The 13,341-nt window shown below is 52.7% G+C and overlaps 1 protein-coding gene across 1 annotated transcript in view; it reads right to left on the bottom strand.

Annotated features, from left to right (window-relative positions):
* Dnmt3a (DNA (cytosine-5-)-methyltransferase 3 alpha) overlaps positions 1-13,341 on the bottom strand; it is a 113,652-nt gene that overhangs the window by 5,658 nt on the left and 94,653 nt on the right. Inside the window, exons 7-20 of the mRNA XM_013013670.1 lie at positions 9,019-9,234; positions 8,618-8,776; positions 8,232-8,339; positions 7,866-8,022; positions 7,501-7,650; positions 7,375-7,419; positions 6,648-6,727; positions 6,147-6,259; positions 5,834-6,017; positions 5,619-5,703; positions 3,149-3,294; positions 2,404-2,494; positions 2,067-2,215; positions 1,045-1,130 (exon numbers count right to left, since the gene is read on the bottom strand). Of these exons, the coding sequence (XP_012869124.1) occupies positions 1,045-1,130; positions 2,067-2,215; positions 2,404-2,494; positions 3,149-3,294; positions 5,619-5,703; positions 5,834-6,017; positions 6,147-6,259; positions 6,648-6,727; positions 7,375-7,419; positions 7,501-7,650; positions 7,866-8,022; positions 8,232-8,339; positions 8,618-8,776; positions 9,019-9,234 (1,769 nt within the window). The remainder of the gene's footprint in view (positions 1-1,044; positions 1,131-2,066; positions 2,216-2,403; positions 2,495-3,148; positions 3,295-5,618; positions 5,704-5,833; positions 6,018-6,146; positions 6,260-6,647; positions 6,728-7,374; positions 7,420-7,500; positions 7,651-7,865; positions 8,023-8,231; positions 8,340-8,617; positions 8,777-9,018; positions 9,235-13,341) is intronic.

Genomic DNA, 13,341 nt, shown 5'->3' with positions numbered 1-13,341 from the left:
CGCTGTAGCTCAAGTGGTAGAGCGCTCGCCTTGAGCTGAAGAGCTGAGGGACAGCGCCCAGGCCCAGAGTTCAAGCCCCACGACCGACAAAAAAAAAAAGAAGAAGAAAAGCTCAGGGACAGCACCCAGACTCTGAGTTCAAATTCCATGACCAATAAAAAAGAAAAAAGAAAGAAATGCTGTTGTTAATTTAGCTGGGTGCTGGTAGCTCACACCTATAATTCTAGCTACTCAGAAAGCTGAGATCTGAGGATTGTGGTTCAAAGCTAGCCCGGGCAAGGAAAGTCTGAGACTCTTATCTCCAATTAACCACCAGAAGACTGGAAGTGGCGCTATGGCTCAAGGGGTACAGTGCTTTCCTTAAGCTGAAGAGCTCATGGACAGCACCCAGGCCCAGAGTTCAAGCCTTATGTCTAGCCAAAAAAAAAAAAAAAGTATTATGGACTTTCCTGCCCCCGTTGGCTTCAAACCTTGATCCTAAGATCTCAACCTCCTGAGTAGTGAGGATTACAGTTATGAGCCACTGGTGCATAGCTTGCAATAACTTCTTCAAAGGTTTTTCCATGATGTAATCGCTAAACCTTAAAGTTAGGACATTTTGTTTCATTCCTGGATATTAAAAACTTTTTTTATATATCTGTGTAATTTGAATGAATAGCCAACAATGAGTGATAAACAATCTGAAACCTTATATGGCTGTGGGTACCACCCTCTCCCTCCCCTATCTTCCACAAGCTTTACTCAAGAACCTATGGTTAGCTGGCTCTGGACACCATTCAGGGCGGTAACTAAAACTCTGTAGCACACACAGTACTCTTCTTTTGTGTAAAGAACGCAATTCTCAAGGTCCTATTGAGATCACCATTGGTTTCTGGAGGCAAATAGTTTCTGTGCCCTATCTAACTCCTCTGTTTCTCCAGGAATAAGGAACATGGGACAATAGCGAGCATTCAGCAGAGGAGCACTCTACAGCCCCTCTTAGACTGTCCTATCTGCAGACACACCTATACCCACTGACCCCCGGGTCCAGAAGCTCTTACCAACCTGTTCATACCGGGCAGATTACCCCAGAAGTAGCGGGCCCTGTGTGCAGCTGACACTTCTTTGGCATCAATCATCACAGGGTTGGACTGTAAAACAGGAGGAATATTAAACAGTGCCGCAACTGCACTGGCTGACAGCCTTAAGGCCTCAAAGGCTTACCTCTCTCTTGGGGATAGCTTAAAGACCCTGGGAAAAGCTGGGATTTAAACTTAGCCACATCCCACATACCCTCGCTGGAGCATTCCAGACTAGTGTAGTCCAACTGAATGTTCTGCAATGACAGAAAACTACCCACTATCCTGACTGCTCACTGCAGTGGCTGCGGTCTACTAGCTATATGGGGAGTTACTTTGTACTTGTGACTTGAGGGCGGGCGGGGATGTTTCCTGTTCATGTAAATAGCTGAACATGCCTGATGGCTACCATTTTGGACAAGGCTGCTCTAGGCTACCCAGAGGCTTAATTAAGAAGCAAGTTCCAAGGAGCAGGGTATGTGTCCATTGTATGTCCTGTCCAAATAGATGCCAGCTCCCATTCATTTAAAGTCACAATATCAACTTGCGGTGTTACTGACCCTAGGACTTGGGAGCATGTGCTCACGCTTCCTGGGTAGGAGAATTCCTGTGAAGTGGAACTGACACTGTAGGAAATAAAACCTGACAAAAAGCATCCATCATGGTGCCAGGGAATGAGGACAGGGCAGAGAAAAACAATTTGATGCCTCAAAGGTTCCCCTAGACTAACATCACACAAACTTCTCAACCCAGAAGTCCGCCCCTCCCCCCACACTGAGGCCCACTCCCATAGCAACCTCTTAAGACAGAGCGAGAGCACGCATTCTGAGTGGGCCTCTACCCCTACTTCCTCCCTTTCTGCTTGGGAAGCCCAGAGCTTCCAAAGCAGGCCCCTTGCAAAGCACATGGCACAGTCCCCAGCTCCACAATGCAGCGAGACAGGGATGAAGCAGCAGTCCCAGGTAGAAGCCACTAGTGAGCTGGCCAAACCAAGGTTGCTGGCTATACCTCTAGAAATCGCGAGATGTCCCTCTTGTCACTAACGCCCATGGCCACCACATTCTCAAAGAGCCAGAAGAAGGGGCGATCATCTCCCTCCTTGGGCCGCGCATCATGCAGGAGGCGGTAGAACTCAAAGAAGAGCCGGCCAGTGCCCTCTGAGAGGTCGGAAGAGAAAGCCATCAGCTTAGACTGTCTGTGTCCAGACAGTGGTGTGGCTCGGGCATGGGGAGGACAAGGGGAGACAGGGTCACTAGGAGGAGCTGGCCCAGGGCAGAAATATCCAAGGAGGAAACCTCAGTGCGGAAGCACCAGCTCAGAAGGAGAGGCTGAGGAGAGCACCTACCATAGAGTCCCTTGCGGGCTGGGTTGACAATGGAGAGATCATTGCAGGGACTGCCTCCAATCACCAGATCAAATGGGCCCCACTCCTGGATCTGGGAGGACAAAGGTAACATGATGGGTCTGCTGTCCAGAGACAGAGGCAGAGAGGAAGACAAATGGTCTGAGAACCTGACAGCTACAGAAGCTTTCTGGGCTCAGCGTTTGGACAGCAAACAAAACACACACCAATCTGGACCATTCCCAAGCCTAAAGGAGCCTTCCACTGAGGTAGGAAGTACTATGCTCTGTACACTTCAGGCACGGTGTCTGGACCATGTAAGGATCCTCTAGGGCAAAGGTAAACCCCAGAACACTACTAGGAGAGAGGACCTTTAAGCAAGTCCTGTGACAGCCCTCTTCCCCCAAGTGAAGCCTGGAAGAACTATAGCAAAAGTGTGGGGGAAGATTGGACCCTCTCTCCCCAATGTGAAGCACTCTACCACAAAGGATCCAGGCAGCAGTGGCAAGCTCCCAATTTCCTCCTCCCAAGGATCAAACCACAAGCCTCATGCACGGTAGGCAAGAGCTCCACTACTGAGCTGCACCCCCAGTTCCCAAACTCTCCCTTTTAGTCTACCCACTGCCTTAGTAAGTCAATAAAAAAAATGGTGAGAGTTTGGGGAAAAGGTGGAAAGGCAAAACAGAACAGGACAAGAAAGGAGAGAGGACGGGGAGAAAAGGCAGACTGCATCATGGCACCGACATACATGCTTCTGCGTGACGCTGCGGACGTCCCCGACGTACATGATCTTCCCCTGGTGCCGCACCATGCCCACCGTGATGGAGTCCTCACACACCTCCGAAGCAATGTAGCGGTCCACCTGGATACCCAAGTCCTTCAGCACCAGGAGCCCTGTGCCAGCCAGGAGAGAAGGCTGTCACTTGGGCCGCTGTCCTCGCACCTGGTCTTAGGCAAGTGAGCCCTCTGGTCAACTGGCACACAAAAGATCAACTGCAGGGCAGTGAGCCCTTTCCCTACTAAACAATATGAATGACCAGGACGGACACTGTGGGTCTGTTTTACACCTAGTTTGGCCCGCCTGGAAGATGATGTCAACCCAGAGAAGACTGGGTAGAGAGCAGACAGTTTGAAGATTCAGAGAGAGGAGACATTAGCTTTTGGGGGGCGGGAGGGCAAGGGAAGTCTTAATAATTTCTATAGTCAACTGGCTCATGCCTGCAATCCCAGAGGATTGTGTTCAAGCCAGCCCAGGCAGGAAAGTACATGAGACTCTTACCTCCAGTTAACAAGCAGAAAAAAACAAAACAAAAAAACAAAAACCCTATAAGTATAAATCAAGTGGTAGAATGCCAGCCTTGAGCTAAAAACCTCAGGGACAGCACCTAGGTCCTGAGTTCAAGCCCCAGTACTCACATACATGCATACACTCACACACTCACACACACACACACACACACACGCACACACACAAATTGTCTACATCTGGGTCTTTATTCATCCTCCAGTTGCTCTCCCTAAAATTCAACTCCAGCAGCCTCTAGGAAATCAGGGATGATTACTAAAGCAGCTTGTTTTCCTAATTTAGAGACTATTGGATTGTAAGTATCTTTAAGACAAGGTCATGTTTGTTGTACTTCTTCTGAGCTGACTGAAAACTCCTTCTCCCCAATCAATGCTGCAGACTGAGGCAAAGAAACAATAACAACAGATTCAGAGACTTTAGGGAAATGGGTCAGAGTGGCACTGTCTCTACTGTTCAAGAAGTCTCCCACCAAGGTTAGGTGTGATATGATTTCAGAAGGCCTTGAAGGGTCTAACCTGGGAAACTATGCACATAAACATCTCCAGATGTACAGGGCCTGGGCTGAGAGCAGAAGGCAAACGTGTGGCTGAGATGCCACTTCCACCTTGCCCTGTGACCAGGCTTCCCAGGCTTAGACTGCCTGTATCTCCCACTAGCTACATGAACACACATGTTCTAAGGCGAGAAATTTTGTTCCCAAAACAGTTTCTCAACCTGGGTAGAGTCAAGAGGGATAGCCATACACACATCAGAATTCTGGCCGGGCACTAGTAGCTCACCCCTATAATCCCAGCTACTCAGGAGGCTGAGATCTGAGGATCACAGGTTGAAGACATCTGGACGGGAAAGTCTATGAGATTCTTACCTTCCTCTAATAAACTTCTGCCAAAAAGCTGTAAGTGAAGCTGTGGCTCCAGTGATAAGCACTAGCCCTTGAGCAAAAGCTCATAGATAGTGTTTAGGCCCTGAATACAAATCTCAAGACTGGCACAGAAAGGAAGAAAGGAAGAAAGAAAGAAAGGAAGGAAGGAAGGAGCGAGAACAAGAGCGGGAGAGGAAGCGAGAGGGAGAGGGAGAGAAAGGAAGGAAGAATGAATTGTGGCAAAGCTATGTGCAAAAAGAAAAAGAAAAATCATGCCTACACAGTGACCCAGCATCTCCTGGGTTATTTCTAAGAAGATAATGGACATGTATGTAAAGATGTACTTGTAAGGATGCCTGTCTCAGCACTGCTAACAGTAATGAAAAGACAGGCAATAATCTAATAGTAGACTAGTTAAATTATGATCCTTTGCCTCAGTAGAATTCTCTGAAGCACTTACAAATGAATGTAGCTCTACAGTGGTTATGAAAAAGTAGTCATCATATAATAAATGACAAACTAGGTTATAAACATTTACTACATTTTGCTTGTCCATACATTTGATTGTATAACTACACACATATACAGAAAAAAAGTCCAAAAGGACATACTCCAAAATGTCATAGCTTCATAGTTTCTTAGACTTTTTTTTTTTAAACTGTATTTTTTTTTTTTGTCTTGTCTTTTTTGGTACTGGGGATCAAACCCAGGACATTATACTTGCTGGGCAAGCACTTTGCCACTGAGCTACATCCCAGCCCTCTTATTTATAATCAAGACACACCCTAACTGTGTAAATTTTGTTTACCATGTCTGTCCTTTGAAGGCTGTGCAGAATCTCCATCAATTAAGGAATATTCCAATGTAAACCAGACAGGCTGGCTTAACACTCATTTTACTTCATTTTGATCAAACTCCATGACCAGACAGACTCAGACACAGAGATGCACACACACGTTCTCTCTCTTTCTTTGTCTCTTGGTCTCTCTCTCTCTTGCTCCCTGTCCAAGCATACAGAGGCCAGCACCTTCTGGGACCTGTGCCACTCACCTGTAGCAATTCCATCAAAGAGAGATAGAACCCGGATGGGCTTCCTCTTCTCAGCTGGGACAGGTGGGTAAACCTTCGGAGGGTCCTAAGCCGTGAGCACAGGGGTCAGGTAAATGCTCAGCTGTGGCACAGGTCCCTACCCTGGGCCCCTCTCCAGCAGTGAGCAACAGCTGCACACCCCATGCATCCCTCAGCACTCGAGGCCCAGCACTCACAAATTCCTGGTCGTGGTTATTGGCGAAGAACATCTGGAGGCGGGAGGGCCAGTCATCCCGGCGCCGCAGTAGCCCATAGGTGCCCTTGTGCCCGCACATGTAGCAGTTCCAGGGGTCTTCCTTAATTGCTGCTTGGGCAGCCCCCGGCCCCACCAAGAGATCCACGCACTCCACACAAAAGCACCTGGAAGGAAACCCAGTAAGCAGGGAGGGGCCCCTTGGTGTGTGTGTGGGGAGCCTGGGGTGGGCTGGAACGGTGGGCAGGGCAGTGCAGGCAGGGAAGGGTCTGAAGACACCGTCCCTGCCTCCTCACCTGCAGCAGTTGTTGTTCCCACACATGAGCACCTCGCGCCCCCCACAGCAGATGGTGCAATAGGACTGATAGCCATCATCATCATACTGGTATGCACACTCCAGGAAGCAGTTCTAGGAAGAGTATGCAGGGTCAGAAGCCACCAGGGCAGGGCTGAGAACCTGAACTTTTGGAGCCTGGACTCAGTCTGCAGATAGGACTCTGCCACCCAGGGTCAGGCCATAATCCAGGCCTGAGGTGGACAAACCAAACAAAGGACACTGATGAAGGCTGGAACATTCCCTCCAGCAGCTTGTCCTGAGGCTCCTGAAGGGAGTGTGGTGACCACCTGTCACCCAGCCCGGCCTTACGCACACAGAGGCCTCTGAGGGTGTAAACAAGAGCTAGCTGAAACCTGGAAGCCTCAGGGCCTGTTGGCCTAGAGTACACTGGAGTCTGCATTCCCCATACCAGCGCCAGATGCCTCTGGGCCCAAGAGGTAAGGAAGGTAGGCACCCCTACCTTGCAGTTCTGGCACATTCCACCAATGAATAGAGGGTGCTCCAGAGTGACGTTGAGGCTCCCACATGAGATGCAAATGTCTGCAAAACAGCACATGTGCTGTAAGCATTACAGAGAGCACCGCCCCCCCCCACGGCCCCCGAAACACACCTAGGCCAAAACTCAGCCTCAAACAAGCTCTGTCAAAGGGGGTTCCAGAGCAGCAGCCCAAATGGCAAAAGGGAGGGTGTCCTAGGGCCCTGGCCCCAATCTCAGATCTGATCTCTTAAGGAATAAATAGCATCCAGACAGAGGCAACAGGGGACAGAAGAAACCCGTGTGAGCACAGGGCCCAGGCTGTGTCTTCAAGTCCTGACCCAATCCTTCCTGACTCAAGACACCCACACGGACCACCATCACCCAACCAAGAGACAGACGCGAGAGATAGAAAGGAAGCATGACCAGCCGTGTTCAGGCAAGGTCAATCAAATCCACAGGGGCCAGCCACCCTTTCTGATCTACTGGGGTGGTGCCCCAACTCTCACGCCATTTGACAAATGCTGTGTGAAGGTAACAGAGGTGGTAGAGGCGGCAGACAAGCCCCTGGCACTGAGGTCACAGAGCCTCTGGGTACCCCTACCTTTCGAAGAACCTATGTCAACGCCACTCCATGCCCATGTGCCACACTAACAGCCAGCTCTCCTGCCTGTGCTAGGACAGGAGCTCCCAGCTCCCAGGCAACACTCACCCTCAATGTTCCTGCACTTCTGCCGCACCTCGTACACCAGCCGTTCTGCAGAGAAGGAAAGCCCGCGTCAGGAGAGGCTGTGGGATCGCCCGCCTGGGGCAGGCCCCATCCCAGAGGAAGCCCCACCTCTTGTGCGCTCATCAATGATCTCCTTGACCTTGGGCTTCTCAGTTGTGCTCTTGCGGGGCTTTTTGGTTGGGGGTGGTGGTGCGTAGGCAGCTGCCTCAGGTTCTACCCACATGTCCGTGTAAACCTCCTTGTAGGGATTCTTCTCCTCTGCAGCAGAAGAGCAGGTGACCAGACCCTTACATGTTGATAGAGAACCCCAGTTCCTCCCTGATATGTATAGATGGGGTGCAGCTTGGCCCCTAGCTGGTTTCCACCATCCAACCTTCTGGCTCTGGTGAGCCAATGAGAGCACACCTTGACCCCAGAGTGATGAAGGCCAAACATGGCTTTCCCAGATGGCAGGGCTGGACATCCAAGTTTACCTTCTGGTGGCTCCAGACCCTTGGGGCCTGAGGGCTGGAACCCTGCCAAGGCCCATTCGATCATCTGCTTGTTCTGCACCTCCACGGCCTTGGCAGTGTCACTCTCATCGTTGTCATGGCAGGCTGGAAACAGTTTCCCTGCCCGGCTGCTGGCCACCTGGAGGGCAACAAGTGGGGGTAGGTCAGAGTTAGGACAGGCTAGATGGCAGGGGCAGGGCAGAAGGTGGGAGAAGACCATGTGAGAAGAGAGACCGTCGAAAGGAGTAAAGCAGAGACAGTCACTGCCAAAAGGCCTGGCCTCAGACCAGGCTAACCAATGACCTTGGCCTTGGCTCCCTCCTCAGCACCCCTGGGAGACCGGCTCACCTGCAGGACTTCATAGATGGCTTTGCGGTACATGGGCTGCTTGTTGTAGGTGGCCTGGTGGAATGCACTGCAGAAGGAGCTCAGCGGCATCAGCTTCTCCACGCACACCTAGGGGACGAGGCAGTGTTGTCTGCTCCTTCCACTCCCAAGCCCCACCCCATCCTCACTACTGGCACAAGAGTGGCCCTCAGAGGCCTGGTGGCATCAAATGAGCCCAGGCAAAGGAGGGGCCTAGACCAAGAGTGGGGAAGACCAGAAGGCAGGGGAAAGGAATTCATTCTACAAGCACCCATGTGAGCCAGGGCTCCCACTAATTATGATGACCTCAACTCCAGACTTGCCCTAGCTAAAGCGACGTCCTGCACTCAGGCAAAGGCAGAACTCACCACTGAGAACTTGCCATCTCCGAACCACATGACCCAGCGAGTGCCTTCAGCGGCTCGGCTCCGACCAGTCATCCACCAAGACACAATGCGGCCTGGCCACCAGGAGAAGCCTCGCAGTTTCCCCCACACCAGCTCCCCGATGCCAAAGCCCCGGCCGTCCTGGAGGCCCAAGAAGTAAAAATAGTTACACAGTGGTCACAAGGCCCTACTACAACCCCAATCTCCCCAAGACTTCCTGAGCCCTGGGCAGCGAGGGCAGGACAATCAGGAGAGGGCTCCATGTGAATGGAGGGAAGCAGCAAAACTGGGGCAGTGGCCAATGAGTGACAAGTGCAGGATGGGAGGAGCTGGCAGAGGAGGCCCCAGGGAAGAGCTGGACCGGGCTGGTAGGAGCTGCTCACCTCATACTCAGGCTCATCGTCAGCTGCTTTGGTGGCATTCTTGTCCCCAGCATCGGCCCCCACAGGCTCAGGTGTGGTGGCCACAGTGGGGGATGCGGGATCCGTGGGCTGCTGCACAGCAGGTGGGCTGGCTTCCTCCACCTTCTGAGACTCCCCAGATCCTTGGTTTTCTTCCACAGCATTCATCACTGCAATTACCTTGGCTTTCTTCTCAGCCTGGGAAACAAGGAACAAGAAGTCAGTACTACCTTGAAGTGAGGCACAGGTGGTCACACCTATAATTCTGGCTACTCAGGAGGATGAGAGCTGGAGGATCACGATTTAAAGCCAGCACAAGCAGTCTCCAATTAACCAACAAAACACTGGACTGGAGGAGTAACTTTGATCCCTCCTGGAATTTGCAAGGCCATGTGAAACTCAAAGAGTCTCTTCACCTTAAGCAACTGGGAGGTAAAAGGCTCTTCCCACATTTGTCAACCCAACTGGCTCACCATGAGAAACATGAAGGTGGGAGATGAATTCAAACACCACACCATGGCTCATTTCAGCCTCTTAGCTTGGTAGGAGCTCTCCTTCCCTGGCCAATCTTCCTCAACTTTGGTTGGCTTATCAGGTGCTCATCCTTTGATCGGGGAAACCACACTTCTACCCAAAAATTAATAGCACATCATTGTGCAGGCATAGATATTGGCTGTGCAGGCATAGATATTGGCTCTAGCCCCTTTCATGTTGCTTCAGTTAAAAAGGGGGAGCTCTCACCTAGATGCAGGTGTGCATGCTTGTAATTCCAACTACTTGGAGGTAGGGATCAGGAGGATTTGTTGAGCAACCCAGGCAGAAAACAACAGCTACAACAACAACAAAAACCCCTAAGCTATCCAAAAAAATAAAGCCATATTGAGAGGGCATGGCTTAAATGGTAGAGTTCAAACCCCAGTATCTCCCAAATAAAAAGAAAAGTAAAAGGGAGGGGCTGGGAAGGTGGCTCAGTGGTAGAGTGCTTGCCTTGCATGCATGAGGCCCTGGGTTCGATTCCTCAGCACCACATAAGCAAAAAGCCGGAAGTGGCGCTGTGGCTCAAATGGTAGAGCGCTAGCCTTGAGCTGAAGAGCTGAGGGACAGCGCCCAGGCCCAGAGTTCAGGCCCCATAACCGGACCCCCTCCCCAAAATAAAAGTAAAGTAAAAGGAAAGCTTTCATGTTTTTCTTCACAATTTCTTCAGGCAAGCTCTGGATTCCAGATCACAATTCTTTCTAGTTCTATGATGTCTCCAGATGACTTAAAGAACACACCACCTCCAGCACCTGGCCCACCCTGGGAAGCTCTGCAGCAGCTGCCTGACCCCGAGCTCAGAAGCCACTGTGAAGTCCATGTGGGTTACAGGCAAGGTTCTGTGTGCTGTTACCTTCTAAAGGCAGCTTTCAATTACTTGCTGAGTGCACAGACCAGGTGCTTTCTCTGCCATCCCACCAACAAACTCATGATCCAAACCCCAGTCCCCACCCACCCTTTCACCGTATCACACTGGCTCTGAGGCTATGAGAACTAAATTCTGAGGACCATTCTACTTAATCTCACCCCAACCCCATTACCAAATCTAGAACACACACCCTCCAACTTCAAAGGTTCTCTACCCATTTTTACCATATCAGATTCAGAGAGAAAAATCTCACCTTTTTTGGTGCTGGGAATTGAACCCACAGCCTCATGCATGCTAGCAAACTCTACCATTGAGCTACCATCTAGACCCCCTCCATCCCATTTTCAGCATTCCATCCAATTAACCTTCACAAAGAACTTGTAGCAGTGAATGCAAACCCATCCTGAAGATTTATATATAAAGTGATCAGAAACCAATGTGAGAGTGTAATAGCAAAGTCCCCAGAAGTCAGAATATGGATATTCCTTTTTTTTTTTTTGGTGCTGGTCCTGGGGCTTGGTCTCAGGGCCTGGGAGCTGTCCTGAACTTTTGTGTGCTCTACCACTAGAGTCACAGCTCCACTTCAGGTTTTTTTTGTTCTTAATTGGCGTTCTTAATTTTTTTTGTTTGTTCTTAATTTTTGTTCTTAATTGTTCTTAATTGGTCTCACAGACTTCCAGCCTGGGCTAGCTTCTCAGATCTTAGCCTCCTGAGTAGCTAAGATTTCAAGCATGAGCCTCTGATGCCCAACTAAACTGGTCAATTTTCCTGGCCTGTTTAAGAATCTGACTTAGGTATCACAAAGAATTTCCCAAGGACTCTTCTAAAGCTTGCCAACAGACCCCATGTCTAAGCATACTAGGTTAAAAGCCTTTGTAAGTCAATGACCTACTGTACTGATTGAAAGGTTCATTTTATTTCTCGCCATCTTTATAGTCTTTGCCTTCAGGGAATGGACCAAACCTTTTTCATGGGGCAATTCCCAAAACACAGATCACAGAAGACCTAAGTTCTCTCTCCTGACTCAATGCATCCTAAAAATTCTGAAACAGAATAAGGCAGTCTTTGCCCCAGCCCACAAACAGCTGGGAAAAGAGCTAAGATTGGGGGAGGGGAGGATAGAATGGAGAGTATTGTGCAACCCTTCTCAGGCCGACCTCACCTGGCCAGGACTTTGCTCTCCCTTTTCCAACAATTGGCTATCAACTCCTCCCTCCCAAAAAGTTCAACAAGGCTGGGCTGGGGGTGGGGCGGGGTGGGGAAGGAGCGTGGCCTTCCAGGAAGCCACTTCTGCTCCCAGGATCTTCAACTGTGTCAAATGCACTAGTTACACCCACAGATAAGCCTGGTGGTCCTGACTGTGGCTCCCCCCTTCCATCATATCCAGCAGAGACTTCTCCCTAGGATGCCCTAAAGATTGTGCACGGTGCGTGCAGGGGGCAGGCCAGGCCAGGCCGCTACCACAACCACAGTAAGCAGCGGGGGGTCGGGGCGGGTTCCTCCCGGGGTCCCAGGTCTAGAAAGGAGTCGTGCAGCCACCGCTCTTAGTACTCCCCCACAGCCCCTTTGTCTCTCTCACCCCTCAGCAGCAGTTCCTGAAAATTCTTCTTCCCCCACAACTTCCCCCAGCCTGTCAGATGCTGCTGCTGATAGCTGCTCAGCATCCCCAGCCCACTCGCTGCAGAGCACGCGCCTGGCTGGCCCAGGCAGGCAGAGGAGAAAGGGGGCCTCCGCCGGGACCCGCACCGAGGAGGGGGTTCGCAGCGGGAGCCCGGAGGAGAGAGGAGCGGGGACGGCGGGGGAGGGCTCATCCTCCTGCGCACTTTCACTACCTCTGCCCTTCTCCCCGGCAAACAATAAGCAAGGGAAGGGTTAACGGGGTTCATGCTTTGGAGGCTCGAGGCTCCTCTTCCCGGGAGAGGCTGGGCTGGGTCCAAAAAGGCCACCGCACCACCTCCCCACACACAAGTGGCTCCCGTTCGCCCGCTGGCCTGGGGCACAACTCCGCACACGCCGGCCTCCCCGTCCAGGTCCTCCTCCGGCTGTGCCCCCGCCTCCCCGGCGACTCCCCCACGCCAAAGGTCAGAGGACTGAGCGCCCCTTGGCCCCGGGTCCACGCGGCCCGGCCGTCGCAGTGTCACCGCACGTCAGGGTGGCACGGGTCCCCGCTACCCCGCACCCTCGGGGCCGCCTGCGAGGGGGCTCCCGCAGCCGGCGAGGAGGCTGTCTCCGCCCCGAGGCCGTGACCTGGCCCGGCCCTCGGGACAGCGCGGTGCCCTGGCCGGGCACACCCGCCGGCCAGCCACGGCCAGGCTCCCGACTGCCAGCGGCTCAACCCAGGCTGCTTCCATCCGACCTAACTTCTGGTCGCCAGCTGCGCCGGGCCGGGCCGCCTGCTCCCCAGCCTGCGGCGCCCCCGGCCCCGTGCGTGCCAGGGGCCACTGGCGCCCGGTGAGGAGTGGGGCTTCGGGGCACGAGTGGGTGGGACGGTGAAGTCGGCGGCTCCAGAACTCCGGCGGGCCGGGGCCGCGGCGGCGGGCCGGGGAGGCATACTTGACTCTGGTTCCAGCGCGGGAGGGCTGCGGGGACCCTCCCACCGGCCCAGCCGCCTCCCCTTCCCCAGCCTCCCCTGGGCTCCGTCCAGGAACCTACCCATAAGGCCAGGTGCAGCCCCTCTGCGGTCCGGCTCAGGTGTGAGCCCCTGGCCCCGCCGCTCTAAGTAGCTGCCCGCCGGGGGGGAGGGGCTGGGGGCGATGGGGCTGGGGGCGGCGGGGGCCAGAGAAAGGGGGAGGGGGCGGCGGGGGGGGGAGGAACATTTTCTTTGTCTAGAACTCCAGGTCACGTGGGCCCCGCTGGAGGGCCTGGTTGGCTGCGAGCGGGCCGGGGGAGGGGGCCGGCCTCCG

Source organism: Dipodomys ordii, unplaced genomic scaffold (assembly GCF_000151885.1).
Source record: "Dipodomys ordii isolate 6190 unplaced genomic scaffold, Dord_2.0 Scaffold20, whole genome shotgun sequence".
Classification (NCBI taxonomy): Eukaryota; Metazoa; Chordata; class Mammalia; order Rodentia; family Heteromyidae; genus Dipodomys; species Dipodomys ordii.
This window is presented reverse-complemented; position numbering and strand designations above follow the sequence as displayed.